General features: G+C 34.7%; 1 protein-coding gene across 1 annotated transcript; it reads left to right on the top strand.

Annotated features, from left to right (window-relative positions):
• The first annotated feature begins 17,168 nt into the window (after positions 1-17,168).
• LOC145060175 (uncharacterized) lies at positions 17,169-18,056 on the top strand. Its single transcript, XM_079007887.1, has one exon. It carries the CDS (start codon positions 17,169-17,171, stop codon positions 18,054-18,056), a length of 888 nt encoding a protein of 295 aa, XP_078864013.1.
• Positions 18,057-19,421: the final 1,365 nt, after the last annotated feature.

The raw sequence follows: 19,421 nt of genomic DNA, 5'->3' as shown, positions 1-19,421 counted from the left end.
CTTAAAAATGTCAAATCACTAGTAATTAACAATAAGTATCTTTAAATTGTTAAATTTCACAAATTTCCAAAGTTAAACATAAGAAAAAACCAATATTTTTGTCTTTTAGAATTTTATCCTTCTTTCATCCATGAAACTTGTCTTATTTTAGATATTTAATATATTAATAATTAATAAAAATTGCATAAAATATATGCGGTGCGATGCGGGTTTTGAAAACTAATAACCGCACCACACCGCAAATTTGCAGTTTTTGAAAAACAGAAAACCTCACCATTGGTTTTTATTGCGGTTGCGGTTTATCGGTTGCAGTTTATGCGGTTAATTTTTGTTGTGGTGCAGTTTTTGCTCACCCCTAAGAAACAGTAAGTACTCCACCACTAGGGTCTCGTATAGTCACCATCTGACGCTCACAGTCAATCACAACTCCAAACCGGCTCAACCAATCCATGCCCACTATGACACAAACATCACCCATCGCTATCGGCACCAAATCTATCGGAAAATAAACAATGAAAAACTCTAAAGCTCATCCCTGGTATACATCAGTGGCAAAAACCGCGTGCTTATCGGCAATAGAAACCCTCAGCGGTCGACTTAATGCCTCGTGTCTAACACTAATGTGATGACTATAGGATAAAGACACGAAAGATCACCTCGCACCCGAGTCATATAACACCAAGGCAAGCATATAATTCACAAGAAAAGTACCTATATGAAACACAATATAAGCATAAGTAAATCTCAAAATAACATGAATAAGGAGATATGTACCAGCAACAATGTTAGGTGTTGCGCGGATATCCTCTGCAGTCAGCTGGAAAGCTCTCCCACGAGCTCTCGAAGCCTCGGCCTTCCCCAACCAGCCAAAAGTAACGCACAAAGCAGGAGAAGGAGAAGCTTGGGCTTATCCATAAGTGAGCTGAGGACACCCGACCTTTCGATGGCCAGTTTGGTTGCAATGAAAGCAAACTGAAAGTCCCTTAGGCAGTCCATCGTCGTATGCCCCTCCTTGCCACATTTGTAGCAAATCCCGTCTCGAAAAGATCCCTCACGACTCTTGTCACACTTGCCACAAGTGCAGCCCTTTTGGCCTCCTGCTCTCGTATCAGCAGGTTTAGCCCGCTTCGTCGCCGGCTATGACTGCACTGCTCTCCTGTCTCTCCCCTGAGGTTCTCCCTCCTCTCTGGCCTGAATGTCTAGCTTAATCTCTCTCCTCCTGGCATTGGTCTATAACTCGACCAATGTCCGATATGATGAGTTCCCCACAAACTCCCGAATATTTCTCCTCAAAATGCTCAAGTACTGTCTCACACATGCCTGCTCCGTAGACACGTGCTCAGGGTAAAACAACACCCTCTCATGAAACATCCTCGTAATCTCTATCACTGTTTCTCTATTATGCTTGAGAGACAGAAACTCCTGGGCCAATCGTTCCCTCTCCACCTGGGGAACATACTCGTCTTTGAATAACTAGGTAATCCTCTCCCAAGTTACTGCAACATGATCTGTAGGAGTGAAATTAATTGTCACGAACTTCCACCAGTCCTTCGCTCCCAAGCAAAGCTAGTCCAGTACAAACCGAACTTTCAAGTGCTCCGGGCATGAACATGTATAGAAACATCCCTCGATGTCGGAGTTCCATCTTATAGCAGAAAGCAGGTCCTGGGTCCCATCACACTCTGGTGGCTTCGTGTTGCTGAACTCTCGAAACAAGAACGAGTTACCCTCCTGTGGCCTCGCAGCTGCAAGGTCTGTGGTGGCTGGGACAGCAGCAATCTCTGTGACAGCAACATATCGCTCGTCAAAAGTCTCAATAAATGTGGTCTTAATACACCCAAAATTGTCTGGAATGGCCTCCTTGATAGCTGCGGCCACCTCCTTGGCAATGATCCTACGGATCTCCTCGTCACTAGTACCGCCAACCCCGGGGTTGTTGTGGGTAATCACCATAGTCTCTCTGAAACACAAACACAAAATCATCAGGGACTGGCTAAAATGTACACTCATTTACCCACCCGTACATGCTCCTTAGCATCCTAAGGTTCTTACTTGGGTCGCATACAAATTCGGTGCTTTTAGTAGTACAGACCCTATACTACCTTCCACACTAACCCATAGTCGCCCCAAGTCCTCCTCCTAGGATCCTAATTCACAAGTACTCTATCCCTCACAGATATCAAACTACTCTCTCAGTAGATTCCTCAAATGCATGTCTAGGTATCTCTCCTAGATTACTCCTCGACTCAAAACTCTCTCTAACAGATTCTTGCCATGTACCCCTACTCAGTATACACGCAGAGCAAATAGCATAATATATCAATCAATAGCATCCCCTTAGGCTAAGGCATCATAAATCAGGCAACTCTAGCTTTAAATTCCTGAAATACCTAGCCTATCATCTAGCATGTAGTTATAATATCTCATAAGTATTTCATCTCATAATATAAAAAAGTAAGGGTATTTTAGGATATCACCATTCGGGCTCTGGCTGATTGTGCACACTGCTTCGTCTCGTTTTCTCTTAAAATATTTTGCTCGTTTAGAAAATCATTTCTTTTTAGAAAATATTTTCAAATCCACAGTTTCACATTTCTCAAAACCATGTTTACAAGTTGTTCAAAACAAAAGACAATAAATGTTTGACAATATCCCAGAATCCTCAAAACATAATCTCTAGCGGGTGTGTACAATATGTCGGCGCCTTCCCGCGATCCTTAGATGTACCTGAAATACATTTCACACAACACTATAAGCACAAAGCTTAGTGAGTTCCCCAAAATACCACACACAATAGTTATCCTCTCATGGCTATATCATGATAAGGACCCTCCAGTCATGTATCTCAGTGAAGACCCTTTGGTCTCACAGCTCGGGTTGGACCCCCTAGTCCTGTATCTCAGTGAAGACCCTCCGACCTCACAACTCGGTTTGGAACCTCTGGTCCAAACTCAATAAGGCATATAATAATATACAACATAAATAAAAAAGATAAAATGCATAATATCACATAACTCAGTAATCACATAAGACCCTCCAGTCAATAACTCAGATAAGACCCTACAGTCGCATAATAATTACCACTCATGTAAGTATAATGAGAAGACTCACCTCGTTGGTAAAGCAAGTATGTCTCGTACTCAACAGTCAGTCTAGACTCCGCCTATATATATCATAATCATCTCTAATTAACAATTTATAACAACAACTCTAAAGATGTTAAGCTAACCCCCTTTACTAATGCTCGAAAAGGGTAAAAGAGAATTTTACCCGTCCATGGCCTCCAAAGTCCACAACTTGACCAAACCCTAAAAGTCAACAGAAGTTAACACTCAAGTCAACAGTCCATGTTGACCCAACTCATCGAGTGCATCTATATGACTCGTCGAGTTTCTCCTGTTCTCAGAAAAATCAGGAAAAATCCAACTCAACTCGCCGAGTTGTCTCACCAACTCGTCTAGTTTGCAACGCGTCCAAGATAATTGACGGAAACTGTAACCAACTCGTCGAGTTGGCTAACCAACTTGTTGATATCCTTAAGCCTAATCACTCGTTCAGACACTTTTTAGCGAGACTAAAGCCCTAAACTCTAGATCTAGCCTTCTAAGGATGAAATACCATGTAAAGCTTCAAGCTTTACATCCATGCATGGCATCTAGGGATAATTTTGCCAAACCAAAGATCAATAAAAGGTTTAACGCATGTAGGTTGGTCAAAGCTTGAGTCTTTAGGTCTAAGGGCCTAATAATGTCCATATCTGAAGTCTTAGCTTTGTGGTAAGCTCAAAACCATTAATGACTCAAGAAATGCTAAAAATATCCATAATCTCCCTAATGGAGAGGTCTAGCAAACAATTTATCAAGGTAATGGAGTTTTACCTCCAAATGGTCATAAACACTAAATAGATGCCAGATCCAGAGACTCCTTCTTGTTCCAAGCCTTTTACTCCTCAAGTTCCTTCAAAGAATGCACCAAAACACACACTCTAAGCCTCACACTCTCTCCCACAGTGGAAGATATCTCGATTAGGGTTTATCTTATGGTGATAAAGTGATGAGGTAGTCGGGATAAAGGAATTAAGGTCCTTTAAATCGGGTGCAAACCCTGAAAATTAGGGTTTTCATGCTCAGCTCTTACTCGTCGAGTTAACTCTAAAATCCACGCGGCTATCTCAATCTCTACTCGATGAGTTGGGGCTACCAACTCGTCGAGTTTCCCTATAAAAATGAATATAAAAAAAAATTAAATTTATACCTGGGAAACGAGATGTTACAGGACTTTATTATCTTGATCCCACATTTTCAGGTAGTAAGTCCTCCATTCCAAAAAATTCTTGTTGTTTTTCTAACTTTACCTGGCACAACATGCTTCAGTCATCCTGTTGATCAAGCCTTAAATGTGCTTAAAAATAAACTTAATTTCAGTAATGTTTTGTTACCTCCGTGTGATGTGTGTCATAAAGCAAAACAAACTAGAGACTCTTTTCACAATAGTGAACATGTCACTAAGTCCTTAGGGGAACTCTTTCATCTAGACGTGTGAGGACCATATCATGTAGAGTCTGGATTTAGATTTTTCTTGACTATTGTTAATGAATTCACAAGAGCTACATGTATATTTATTCTTAAGTCTAAAGATGAGGTTTATCAAAGTTCTATTACTTTTTTTTTTTCAAAATGTAAAAAAATTAATTTCAAGTTAATATGTAAACTTTAAGGTGTGATAACTGAACTGAGTTTATAAATCTCAGTGTGAAACTTTTAATGAGGATAATGGAGTTGTTCCCCAGACATCTTGTGTTTACACTCCACAACAGAATGGAGTTGTGGGCAGGAAACATAGGCACATTTTAAACGTGGCTAAGTCTCTTATTTTTTAGTTAGGAATTCCTTTGAAATACTAGTATGATGCTATTCCTACTTCTGTCTTTCTTATAAATAGGACACCTTCCTATCTTTTAAAATGTTTATCTCCTTATGAAATGGTTTATAAAAAGTGTCCCAACTTTGATAATCTTCTGATCTTTGGGTGTTTGTGTTTTTCTACAAACTTAAATAACAATGATAAGTTTGTTGCTAGAGTTGAAAAATGTGTTTTTTTGGTTATTCTTAGGAAAAGAAAGGTTATAAAGTGTTAATTCTTGACTCAAATTCTGTCTTTGTTTCCAGTGATATCAAATTTTATGAGTATGTCTTTCCGTTCAAAATGCAAAGTTCTATTTTTGGTAATACTAATAAGAACTCTTTTGGGGTTGATAATTTTTCCTGTGATGAGCCTACTCAGTCTGAGTCATTTGTTTGATGAATTTATTAATAATAAGAGACTAGATCATCGGTCAGATGGTACTAGTTCGCCTCATAACCTAACTAGAACAGATGCTACTCATGATAGTTCGTATACTATCTTTGGTTTAAGGGAGTCCCCTATGAGTTTTTTTTGTTGGGTCTGGTACTAATTTTCTTGATATGGCTGAGGAAACTAGTCAGTCTAGACTACTTCTAAGCCCCTTGTTTCTCAGTTGATTGGTCTCACACGTACAAGAAGAGAGTCTCCCTTCTTACTAGATTTAGTGATTATGTCATAGAAGGAAAATACTGTTGGGTTTTGAGCATTCTAACACTCCTATGGTGTACATGTAACCCTAAATACCTTGGATATATGTTTTCTCTTTTATACATGAAAATATCAATTTTTCCAAGGTATTATCCTAACTAGCACATTATGAAGTACAAGTAATATAAAACTAGTAGAATTACATACCTCTTTGTTGGTGCTTAATTCCATGGAGCTCAAAAGCCTAGTGCCCCAAGTGTGACACCTCAAATGGTTCACACGACACCATGAACATTTGGAATAACCATGAGAGAAGATATGAGTGCATAGAAATTGCTTTGCCCTCTTGTGTATACACTAGTGCCAATTTCTCCAACCAATGGGGTCTTTATATAGTGTGGCTATTAGGGTTACACCATGTAACCCATGACTTTACCCATTCCTTATGCTCCATGGATTTTAACCTCCATGGAGTATCCATGGGCCACCACATGGGCTAAACCCAACATAAGGAACATTGATCACAAGCCCACATATATAAGAATCAATGATTTACAAAATCAATCCCCATATATTTAATTAGTCTCTTTTTTATCACTAAATTAATTCCAAATTAATTCTTGATCAATACTAATTAAATAATATGATTTCATAATAATATATTAGAACTTGTAATATATTAATATTTCACAAATATCTTCCTCTCATTAAAAGGTCTACCCAAATGTTCAGATGCCATGCAACCCAAATGGATCATGCCGGGTCGGGTCAAGTATATACCAATTATAGTTATGGACTTAGACACCAATCCAACAGTCTCCCACTTGGATAAGTCTAATAACTATTATTAAAAGTACGCCTTCAGAACCTAACCAGTAATCGTAGCTCTTAAAAGCTGCTGCCGAACTCTGAACAAATCAATGACGCGTCCATTAGATAAGTGATCATATATTCCTCCGTTGTAGATATCATATGGACTGAGACATGGATTATAATCATTCTCTCTGTCCATTTGTTGTTTCCCGATTTCCGATTTATTACGACCGACTAATTGAACAAATCAAATCAGCCCAGGCTAGGCCAAGCACTTATGGGTGCCATCACTATATCATTGAGGGGCCCACATATATCGCTTTTATCCCTTTAAGGGTAAAGGAATGGATAAACTTCGAATCATATGCTTGTACTGACTACTTTTTGAATCATACACAAAGGCACGTTTTATAACATCGAGTTACTAATGCGTTTTCATGCAATCAATGTACAACCAACTCATAGTCAACAACTCATATCTCTAGGTTTGAAGAATATAAGATATTATCATCTCATGATTCACTCGTGATAAAATCCATGAAGTGATTCAAATGAGCATGGGTTTAATCCAATACTCAGAACTTATGAGTACTCATGAATGTTGCAACAATCATTGCTATGTCTAATGCACATTAGACAAATCATACAAGCCAAATTCATGACAGTCTTAAATCAATACCTACTTCCAAAGTATGACTGACTGTGGAGAGTTGGAAAAACTTAGTCTTTCAGGAAGAACGACCTAGTTATTCTGGAAGTCAAAACATGCAAAGTGAAACACAAGAATAATACTAATCCTATATGGTCCCAAACTCTTGAGTGTAAATAAAAACCCTTTTATCTAAGCACCATATTGATTACTCATTATTCATTGTTTCAATTTATCAACTTTATACTTGAATTCAAACACTAGTTGTCCCATGCTCCAAGCATGTACACTATGTTTTCCAAACAATAGCTATGCCATACTCCAAGTATGCACACTATGTTTGTCTTTACTTTGTGAAATAGACCAATTTGAACATAATTTCAATGATTCTCATTTCACAATCCCAAATCCTTTTTGTAAATGTAAGAATACCAAACTCTTTCCATTTACTGTAATATGTTAGATTCTAAACTTATATGCAATGATCCCCAAGTAATGACTATGCACAGAAGTCACAAAGACTTGGCAACAGACATTATAGAGTATTCTAATGGAAATCAATTCCATGGAAATGAAGTCTCAAATTCAAAGTACATTCCTTTGAATATCCTTCTTTGCATTAAGTTTTTCTAATCTTATACAGATTCAAATAATAATTTCCATTAATGGAAACAATTCCATATTAGCATTTTGACTATCACTTCTGAACAAGAGTTGCCTCTTTTCAGAACATGTCAATATGGTCCTAACTATATACTTCCAATAGTCCATGACAATTGCTTAATCAATTTAGTCATATCCAGTTCTATTCTTTTTTCCCTCTTAATGCCCTATGCATTTGGAAAATTTTAGAATGGATAAATATTATAGCACATGTAATTGATCCTATACCCAAAGCATATGGGACACGATTCATGCTATAAATTTTTTGTTTGCCATGCTCTCATAATTCAAACTATGAAGAGGGAGGCCGTAATTATAATCAAATTTTGAGAACGCAACATATATAGAATTTCCTTATGTTGAACCATTCCAACATAAGATTCAAATATATTCTTGACTAAAGCTGATTAAAATCTCAATCTAAGCTTGTAGAATTGGAATGAATAATGCTATAAAAATTTTGTTTGCCATGTTCTCATAATTCGAACTATGAAGAGGGATGCCGTAATCATAATCAAATTTTAAGAACACAACATATATAGAATTTCCTTATGTTGAACCAATCCAACATAACATTCAAATATATTCTTGACTAAAGTTGATTAAAATCTCAATCTAAGCTTGTAGAATTGGAATGAAGTATAAAATCCTCTCCTTTAATTATAGGAAAACAACTTTTCAAAGTGAATTGAAACTTTTGTTTTCTATAATTAACATTGCTAACTTGCAACATAATCATCATGCTCCCACTAGCATAATGATTATTATCTTACTAGCATAACACTTATGCTCCCACTAGCTTTGACATGTACTCAGAAATCAGCTAAACTTCTAGAAAAACAATACTTTATTGACTTTCTTACCAAAATTCAGATTTATGATACGCGATGCTTTGATAAAACTTTATCAAAATCATACACCTTTCCTTGGATCGCTCACATGTGTGTCTAAACAATTATGAAGAGGGATGTCATAATCATAATGTTTAGACCTTTTTTCATTCTCACAAGTCCAAGTTAGTGTGCCAGCTAACCACACACGCTCCACTAATGACTTTGAGAATGTAAATATCATATTTGATATCTACTTAAAATCTACTTAGTGAAAGAGTTTCTTCACCATCATTTTCATGAATCGGAGAGAAACCTTATGACACTTAGATTTTATGGTGTAAGTGTTCTTATCCATGTGAATTTGTCATAACCATAATCACAAGACAAGGCCAGCAACAAATACAAACACATATGGACTGAAGGTCGTAGGCTAGTGATTAACAATACTATTGGTTAGTTCGTTGAAATTATTTCAGGATCTTTTAGACTCCTACTGTCCTCTTGACATATAAGACTCTCTTGTCAAGAACCATTCCTTGAAAAAACAAATATTCAAGAGTTAGTGTGAATTCTTATCAAGACAAACATTTCACACAATTGGCCTTAGTTGGTCTTTATTTTATCCAAAACATCACAACTTACCAATTTCAAATGTACAAGAGTAAGAAAACATTTTACTCTACATTTGACAATTGTTTTACACCTTTCTTAAGATTATATCACTCAAGGCTCAATCTTGGAGTATGACTCTAAGATTTGATTTTGGAACAAAGTATGATTTATCTTTTGATTTAACCATTTCAACAATTCATGATTCCTCTCCTTAGCCAAAAAAATGAACTAAGGTGTCCTTAGAGGATCAATTGTGATATGGTTTCATAATCACTAAGATAATCATAAAACAAGATACTCAAGTACTCTCCCATCTCTTCAGATTGGAGAAACTTTTATCTTCCTACCTTATTTGATTCTTCTTATCCGTTTTGTCATACATTGAAACCTTTCCAATGTTTCAGAATTACTCTTAAACTTGTAAGCATAACCCATATTTACTAAACTTTAGTAAATCATAACGAATAATCTTATCAACCTTTATGGTGGACCTGATCATCACATAACCAAGTGTACTCAATCCTTTAGTCCTTCACTTGACTCACACGTACATGTGAACAAGGAATTAGTATTAATTTTCCAAAGATGAAAAATTCTCATTCATCATACAATACAAGTTACATGATTCCACGTTTCTATCCAACTGAAACTTGGGTGATGAGAATCTTTCCTTATTTGGTAAATTATGACACTACCACAAATAACATAATCAAATCCATTTTCCAAGATTGCTTATCAATGGAAACATATAAACAATAATTTTTTCACAAATACCATTGTAAGGATAATTAAAAATAAATAAAACAAAATTTTTTCTTTTATTTTAAAAACTTGCAGAAAAACATATCCTTAAAATGCAAATACATATGAAAAACATTTTGTTGTCTATTCCTAAGCAATATATATCATAACTCTTATGCAACAGCTCAAAATTCTGATCTTCAGACCATGCGATCGAAATCCATCTTCGCGATCAGAATCAACATAATCATACTTTAAGCTTCCTTTGATCCTTCCAAAACATCAAAATGTAATTACATTACATCATGTATTAAGAATCTCAAAAAGAGAACTAAATGGAGTTAGATAATGGAGTTTACCCGAAGCAAAGTCAAACGTTTTGACTTTTACCATCCTTATGAAATTTCAAGTAAATTGGGCAACTTCACAACCAATGTCCTTTTTATTGGAAAAAGAAATAAATGGACTCTTTGGAAATGGTATACGGGATTATCACAGACTTAGCCTTTCCCTTTACCATTAGGTCAAACGACTTGACCATGGCTGATCCCTTTCAATTGGGAAGAGAAAGTTTTCTGGACTTCCAATGTCACCAATGTCAATGTCCAAATAGGTTTGGGAAGTAGATCTTCCAATCTAATTTGCTTTACCAATGCTCCAAATCATTGTTGATTCAGCATCATCAAGAAAATAGGTAAGATCATTAAGGGTCATGTCGTGATTTGTCATCAGGGAGTGACTGAAGAACCAAGTCAATAGCCAGCTACCTCGAGACTTCGATGCCCAACTCTCCTGGCTCATCAATATGTGGCTTAACCTCTAAGATGTAAGCACATATAGACTTTGCTTGCCAATAGGGATTGAGTGACTTAGAACTTATCAAGTCTTGAAACTTGTGGGATAAGGAGATTTATTGGAGGAGGTGGAGGAAGTGAAGTATGATTTCCAGTCCCATTAATGCACAATAAAGGGATTGATCTTTCACCTTGATTGCCATTTGGGAAATCATCTTCATTAGGAATCTTGTTCCTAAAGATTTGGGAAGATCATAGTTGTCTAAACTAGACATATATAATGGGAGAAATTCAAGTTTAGTTGATTTAAAGTCCTTAATATAACACCCAATATGAAATATTAAGGCTAGGACCCAACGATGATTTACCAATTTCCACCATGAAAAACGAAATATAATTAAGTTTTAATTGGATTTGAAACCCCTAGATCTTTTGAGATACATTGAACTTTCAATGACATGTTTGAATCTCGATTGTGCCCTCTGAAGTTTGTGACTGGGATGCCGAGGATCACAAACAAGGTGTGAATAACCATGTAAATTGACATGGTACCCTTAACTATATTACCTAATCGATGTGCCGGTTAACCACACACGCTCCACTAATCTGTAATAAAGTCAAGTTACCCTTTGCCACTATTACTAGTCCTTATTAGTGTGCCGGTTAACCACACATGCTCCACTAACGGCTTGGTAAGGTACAAAGTGTAATTTCATGGGTTAGCACCTTTTCACATTTTCCTAAGTAACTATGATTGGGCATTTATAAGTGTTTAGTTACTTAGTATTTATCATTATACTTTTAATGAAGGGAGAATTATAGTCCTTTCCTACCCGTTCGACTAACGACCTTCCACCAGTCAAGGAAGCGGTGGGTGAGAGTGAACACCCGTTAAACCGCCATTTTATAGGCAGTAACCTTATACCCCCTTATAGACCGGCTTCGTGAATGAGGCATACTAATGGTAGGACTGACTTATTATTATACATATATATAATAATTAAACTCTTAATATTATAGAAGTATAAGGGTTGAATTTTAAACTTTTAAAATTCTAGGGTTCAATTTGGAATTAAAATATACATGAGGAGTAACCTTACACATTCCAAAAATTGAGGGCAAGTTTTGAAACTATTCAAGACTTTTCATTTCATAACTTATGAGTTTAACGTACATTAAAATGAAGACTCTTCATTTTATGTAACTCCTTATTCTTTAATAACATCTTTTAAAGAAGTGACTTTTAACACCCATAACTTGAGGACAAGTTATGGAGTCATAATACTATTTAATGAAAAAGACTCTTCATTTTTATGTAACCTATAGCAATAATTATGAATTTTAAGATTCATAAATAAGACTTTTCATATAACTTGAAGACAAGTTACAAAAACATATTTTATGAACTTCTTTTAGATCAATATGGATTGAAAACAACTAACACATAATTTTTTTTATTAATCTAAATCAACTCATAAACAAGGTAACATAAAAAACTTTTGGTAATCCATAACCTGAGGACAAGTTATGGAGTCCATACAATTTCATTAAGATCAAGAATTATACTAACAAACAATTTGCACATAATTCCTATGATCTACCAAAACTCATAAGTATGAACATTCATAATCAACATTTTTCAAGAATTACATTAACACATATAAAACTTGAAACTTTGAATATAGCATTGAAATTGGTTTAACATAATCATTACCACATTAAAAATAGGTTTTATAAGTCCAGAACAGTCAAAGGTAATGATTCTAGACCAATTCCAGCACCAAAACTCGAAGATATGATGTTTGGGGGTCCAACTCGTCGAGTGCATGAACCAACTCGGCGAGTTGGATGAACTTTGCCTTGGACTCGTCGAGTCCCTCCATGGACTCATCGAGTCCCTTGTCCAAACAGCACAATTTTTCATTTTTTCAGCAGTTTGCATCAAGTATAACTGAAAACAAGCCTAGGCTCTGATACCACTATTGGGTTTTGAGCATTCTAACACTACTATGGTGTACATGCAACCCTAAATACCTTGGATCTATGTTTTCTCTATTATACATGCAAATATCAATTTTTCCAAGGTATTATCCTAAGTAGCATATTATGAAGTACAAGTAATATAAAACTAGTAGAATTACATACCTCTTTGCTGGTGCTTGATTCCATGGAGCTCAAGAGCATAGTGCCCCAAGTGTGACACGTCAAATGGTTCAAACAACACAATGAACATTTGGAATAACCATGAGAGATGATATGAGTGCATAGAAATTCGCTTGCCCTCTTGTGTATACACTAGTGCCAATTTCTCTAACCAATGGGGTCTTTATATAGTGTGGCTATTAGGGTTACACCATGTAACCCATGACTTTACCCATTCCTTATGCTCCATGGGTTTAACCTCCATGGAGTATCCATGGGCCAGCACATGGGTTAAACCCAACATAAGGAATCATGGATCTCAATCCCACATATATAAGAATTAATGATTTACACAATCAATCCCCATATATTTAATTAGTCTCTTTTTGATCACTAAATTAATTCCAAATTAATTCTTGATCAATAGTAATTAAATAATATGATTTCATAATAATATATTAGAACTTATAATATATTAGTATGTCACAAATATCTTCTTCTCATTAAAAGGTCTACCCAAATGTGCCGATGCCATGCAACCCAAGTAGACCATGCCGGTTCGGATCAAGTATATACCAATTATAGTTATGGACTTAGACATTAATCCAACAAATACAAGTATGGAACTGAAAAAACTCTAGACTATTCCTCTTTGTCTAATGAGTCTAAGTGTTTTGTTACCAACTTGGATAAGTCTTTAGAACCACAACCTTATTATGAAGCCTCTCTTAATCCTGAATGGGTTAAGGCCATGAATCAAGAAATGGAGGCTCTTTATAGGAATAACACTTGGATAATAATTGGTTTACCTAAAAATAGAAAACCCATTTGTTGTCGTTGGATTTATAGAATTAAATATAAAGCTAATGGAGAAATAGAAAGATATAAAGCCCGTCTTGTAGCTAAAGGCTACAGTTAAAGGGAAGGTATTGACTATAAGGAGACTTTTGCTCCTGTAGCCAAAATTGTAAAAATTTGTGTTATTATTACTGTTGCTATTAATTTGGTTGGAATCTTTGTCAATTTGATGTTAATAATGCATTTCTCTATGGTTCTCTAGAAGAAGATGTGTATACGGTTTACCTCTAGGATATCATATGGTAAGAATGATAATAGAGTTTGTAAATTGTTAAAATCCTTATATGGTCTGAAACAAGCTCCACAAAAGTGGAATGAAAAATTAAATGATTCCTTGGTAAGTTTTGGTTTTAAACATAATCTTAATGACTATTCTATGTTTGTTAAAAATATTAGAAGTCATGTTTTTATTTTTATTAGTTTATGTTGATGATATTTTTGTATTGGTAATAATGAATTCGAGATCAATAAGGTAAAATATTTTCTTAAATCCCAATTTCTGAAAAAAGATTTAGGAAAACCAAAATAAGTTTTTAGGCATTGAAGTTGTAGAAGTTCCTAATGGGATTTTTCTGTCTCAAAGAAAATATTGCTTATAGTTACTTCATGAGTTTGGGATGTTGGGATCTAAACCTATAAAAACTCCACTTGAATCAAATCTTGTCATTAATGATCATAATAGTGTTTTACTTGAAAATATAACTAAGCTTCAAAAACTTATTGGAAAGATTATTTATTTGACTATTACTAGACCAGATATTGCTTATTCTGTACAAGTATTAAGTCAGTATATGCATAAGCCTAATAAGTTTCATTTACCTATTGCTTTAAGACTGTTAAGGTATCTTAAGCATAATCCTGTAGTGAGATTTATATTGTAAGTTGAGGAAAACCTTTTGACTCTTAATCTTTTAATGATATAAGGGTTCTTGAAGTTGTGTAAGAATCGTCTCTAAATTTTCTTCAAGAGTAATGTAATTAGGTGAATTAGCATGTGCTGTTATCCTCCAAAGATAAATGTGTTTTAGATATTGGAAGCCTTCATGTGTTTAATGTGGCTTTGTTACAAAATAGCGGTGGTGATTTGCTATTAATGATGATGCTTTATGGGTTAAAGTCGTTTCGTGCATGATAGTAGAGACGTTTTTTTGAATGACGAAGATGTCAAAAGTTCCACAGTTTGGTCGAATATAGTTGTTTCGTGTATAAAGCTTCATTCTAAAGGTATTATTAATTTTAAGGCCTGGAAAAAGGCTTGGAGATAAGAGTCAAACTAGATTATGGATTGATAATTGATGTGGTAACTTTTCCTTGAAAGTTAGAATTCAACGGTTATTCGCTCTTGAAAATAATGGTAATTTATTAACCAAAAGATAGATTGAATGGAAGTGGTGGTGTTTGGGATTGGCACCGACCGGTGAGAGGGGGAGCCAAATTGCTTTATTCAACAATATGATCCGCGATGTAGATACAACTGTGCTTACATATTCGTTTATAAATGGATTTGGGATTTGGAATCCATGGAAGAATTCTTGGTTAGCTCTACTAGAGCTCTATTCATGACATGATGTTGCCCCAAAGTCCGAATGCTACCTGATGGATGAAGTACAATCCTAATTAAGCTAACGTGCTTCTGTGAAGAGTTTTAAAGAGTGGTAACTAGGGATAATTTGGTCATTCGAGGCATTGACTTGGAGTATATTATGTGTCTATTGTATGATACTAGTTCCGAAAAAACATATCACATTTTCTTATAGTGCATTGTGGTGGATAGCATTCAGAAGAATGTGGGTCGATAGCTGGATTTTCTGAAAAGATTGCTGTGATATTTGCTACAATTTGGGTTTTTTGGTTGTCCCATTATACCAATTAATATTGTTTTCCACCCAAATAGTTTTAGAAAATATTTAATTTTTGACAAGATAGTTTTGTATTCCTTTAATCTTCTAGAGGTTATTTTTATGTAAGTTTTTTTGTGCTAGCTTCTTGCTAGTTTTCCATTAATAATATTTGGTTGTGTTTGTTGAAATACTGACCATGAAAGAATATGTGACTAGGATTATTAGTCCGATATACCAATCCACTATCCGATAACCACAATTGGATCCTACATAGATATAAAACCTCACTATCTTTCGTGACGTATTTTTCACAACATAATCAAAATAAAAGTGACCCAAGATTAGAAAAGAAGATTGTTGTTGTTCCAGTTTCTTGTTGGGTTTTTGGTTGGTAATGAGAATTGTTGTTAAAAAAAAAAGATACATGTTGATGCATTCCATTTAAGTCTCTTGGATGCCGATAAATTGTATGTGACTAGAGGCTGATGGATTTGGTCCAATCTTGTTTCACATAACCGCAATCTTTCATTTTAAATTACATTGGCGCCTTTCCTTTCAATACTTCTTACTTCCTCTTCATATACCTCCTCTAAATGAAGTCAATGGGGTCCCTGGTTCAATTATTTGATCCACCTCCATTGAGAAGGAATTGGATGAGCTTGACTTGGGTAAAGTTTCGTCCATATTTTTTTAAAAGGTAGGACACCTTAAAGCTGAAGCCTATGGACTATGGTGCTTTTATTTGCTTTCCTTATGTTGGATTCGGAATCAACATACATTCATATTCGGATCTCTGCAATTGGGAGTGGAGGAAAGCCTGATGAGATTAAATTCCTTGTTTGGATTGTAGTTTTATAATACTTAATATAACATAATTAATCATCAATGTTATAATTTGACAAAAGTAAAAATATTAATTTTAATATGAGGAACATGTTGATCAAAATCACACACTATATGATTGCAGATGGGAGCCATTGTCAAATGGCTAAGCACGCCATGCCCACCGCTTTTTTGACAAACCAAATCACAATCATTAGAATCCCACAACCTCCCCTACAACAAATCATTCTTCCAACCTCAACTCGTTACTTTTGCCTATATTTTAAAATTCAAAATCATGAGAGAATTTTAAGAAGAAAACATGATAATGATATTTTTTTAGATACACATATGAATTCGTTTATAAGAGAAGTATAGATGCTCAAAAATAATAATGTTAGACAATATTCAACAACAAAATTCTCTAATTCCAAAATTTTTGGTAAGTTATAATACGAATAAGTTAAATAAACCCGAAAGAAAATCAAATAGGATTCAGATCTTGCCTCACCTTTATTAATTGAAGTTGTTTATCTCCGCACTTATAACACGCCTACACATTTACAACTGTCACCCCATGCAAAGAATTCTTTAGCAGTTGCCCACCTCACCATCCGACCCACCACCACACACCCTTCAAAAGCAACAACCTTTTTGACAAACAATAATCAGTATTACAACCCCACAAGACTACTCTCTCTCAACACTCCTATAGTCCTATGATGATCTTCAAACCTTTTTTAGATCATTTAACATTATAAAACTTCCATAGACAAACCCTACTTTCCTCTTTTCAACATAACATGAGAAAGCAAGAGCTTGTCCAGATATTCACGTCCTCGAGTTAATGGGCTCTAATCATCTTTCTTTGACTTGGGTTCTTCTAGTTTTCTTGGCATTACCCACAAAATTTGCGATCCAAGCTCAAGGAATCAAGTCCACAAGACTCCTCGACCTTGCAATTCGATATTACACGTTCAAGTCGTACAAGAACTTCAAAACAGGCATGTCATACAACGTTCATTTGCCATCAAATCTAACAGGTGTTAACGTGAGCACTGTGAAGTATCGTTGTGGAAGCCTCAAGAGGTATGGTGCAAGTATCAAAGAATTTCACTTGGGAGTTGGTGTGGATGTTCATCCATATGTAGAAAGAGTCCTTGTAGTAACACAAAATCTAGGAATCAATTGGTCGAATATTTACTATGATAATTACCATGAGTTAGTAGGTTATCAACTTGTGTCTCCTGTCTTAGGGTTATTAGCATATAACGCTGTCGACGATGCAAAGTTTAATGTGCAATTTGAGGTCAAAATTCAGTCACCACAAGTAAATGGAATAAAAATTGATTTTAGTAATTACACAATGACAAAGAACAACACGTTACATGGTAGGATACAAATGTGTGCAACATTTGGAGACGATGGTAAGGTGGCACTTGAAAAAGAGGTTGCGCCAAACATTTGTGGCACCAGGAGCCAAGGCCATTTTGGGTTGGTGGTACAATCACCAATATTATTGCCGGAGAGGAAGAAGATAAAGCGGTGGAAGGTGGTGTTTGGAAGCTCATTTGGGGCAGGGATTGGGGCTTTTCTTTTGGGGTTACTATTGGTAGCCATGTTTGTGAAAGTGAAGAAGAAAGCTAGATTGGAAGAGCTGGAAAGAAGGGCATATGAAGAGGAAGCGCTTCAAGTTTCCATGGCTGGACATGTGATTCGAACTCATAATGTTTAGTTCTTTGTTTGTACTTTGTATCAACAGATTCTTACTTGTAATATTATTGATTTCGAAATATATTTTTACTTCTAATGACTTTGATGTTTGTTAAATCAACGATCCTGTCTCCATTAGCCAAAATTTCTATGTACGGAATTTTATATATTAAGTTCTGCATGATGTATTAACGTTACTTGATTTAGGAAAAATAAACGTTACTTAATTTACATATTAAGTTTTTCTGTTAAAAAAACGTTACTTAATTTAGAATTAAAAAAAGCAATAAAAAACTTTTTGAGTTTTTGAATCGTAGGAAGCATGAAATTTTATACAATCATGTTTCATCTTCTTTATGGGCTCGATCTGAGTTTAGCTGTTTAAAATTTTAAAGTCGGTATTCTTGGGATTATTCTATAAAGAATCGGCAAAGTTAAATTGGACTTTCCTTCTATTGGGCAAGCAGGTCAAGTGATTTTTTAATCATGTCATTCACAATCAATTAAACTCCATAGAGTCAAATGGATTGACATGCCATCATTGGACTATGTTATTGTATTCTAACTATCTATTGTGTGAATATATGGTTGATTGTACACCAATTATTTTAGTTATTTTAAAAAAATGATTAATAAATATTACTGAATTAAAAATAATTGAAAATACCATCTAATTTCACTACAAGGGTGACTAGGTTATTGTATTCTAACTATCTATTGTGTGGATATAGGGTTAATTGTGGACCAATTATTTTAGTTATTTTAAAAAAATGATTAATGAATATTACTGAATTAAAAATAATTGAAAATACCATCTAATTTCACTACAAGGGTATTTTAGTTAATTGAAATAAATTTAAAAAAGGAAAATTTTAGATTTTTAAGGATAATTAATTCTCTTGATTTAAAAATTATGATTTTTTAGTTAATTCAAATTTAATTCTAAAATAATTTTTAACTATAGCCGATTTTATATTGTCAGAATAACATTCTATTAGAATGATACTATTAACGTTCTATTAGAATGATACTATTAAGACGACCAATAATGATTAATAATATGACTAATAATTATTAAAAATTATATTTATTCTTAAAGAATACAATTATGGACAAAAATTGCATTTATTCTGAAAGAATACAACTAATAATGGTTAAAAAATAACATTTATTTTAAATAATAAACCTAAGAATTAGAAATAAAAAACATCGAAATTTAACAAAAATACTAATATATTCTGATAAATATTGTTGCTAAGAATCATTTTCAATTATACGGACTATTCTTCAAACATCAGTTTCCAAAATGCACTTGATATTTACAGAATGTATACAACTCTGACATAATGCACTTGATTTGCAAGTCTGAGAAAAATGAAAGAATATC

The sequence above is a fragment of the Lactuca serriola genome, chromosome 6 (genome assembly GCF_051521515.1).
Source record: "Lactuca serriola cultivar US96UC23 chromosome 6, Lser_US96UC23_V15, whole genome shotgun sequence".
NCBI classification, from domain to species: domain Eukaryota; kingdom Viridiplantae; phylum Streptophyta; class Magnoliopsida; order Asterales; family Asteraceae; genus Lactuca; species Lactuca serriola.
Note: the sequence above shows the minus strand (reverse complement) of the source record. Positions and strands in the feature narration are given on the sequence as shown.

What these genes read in the sequence shown, in the direction of transcription:
- LOC145060175 (XM_079007887.1), top strand. Translation starts at nt 17,169, where the DNA reads ATGGGCTCTAATCATCTTTCTTTGACTTGGGTTCTTCTAGTTTTCTTG.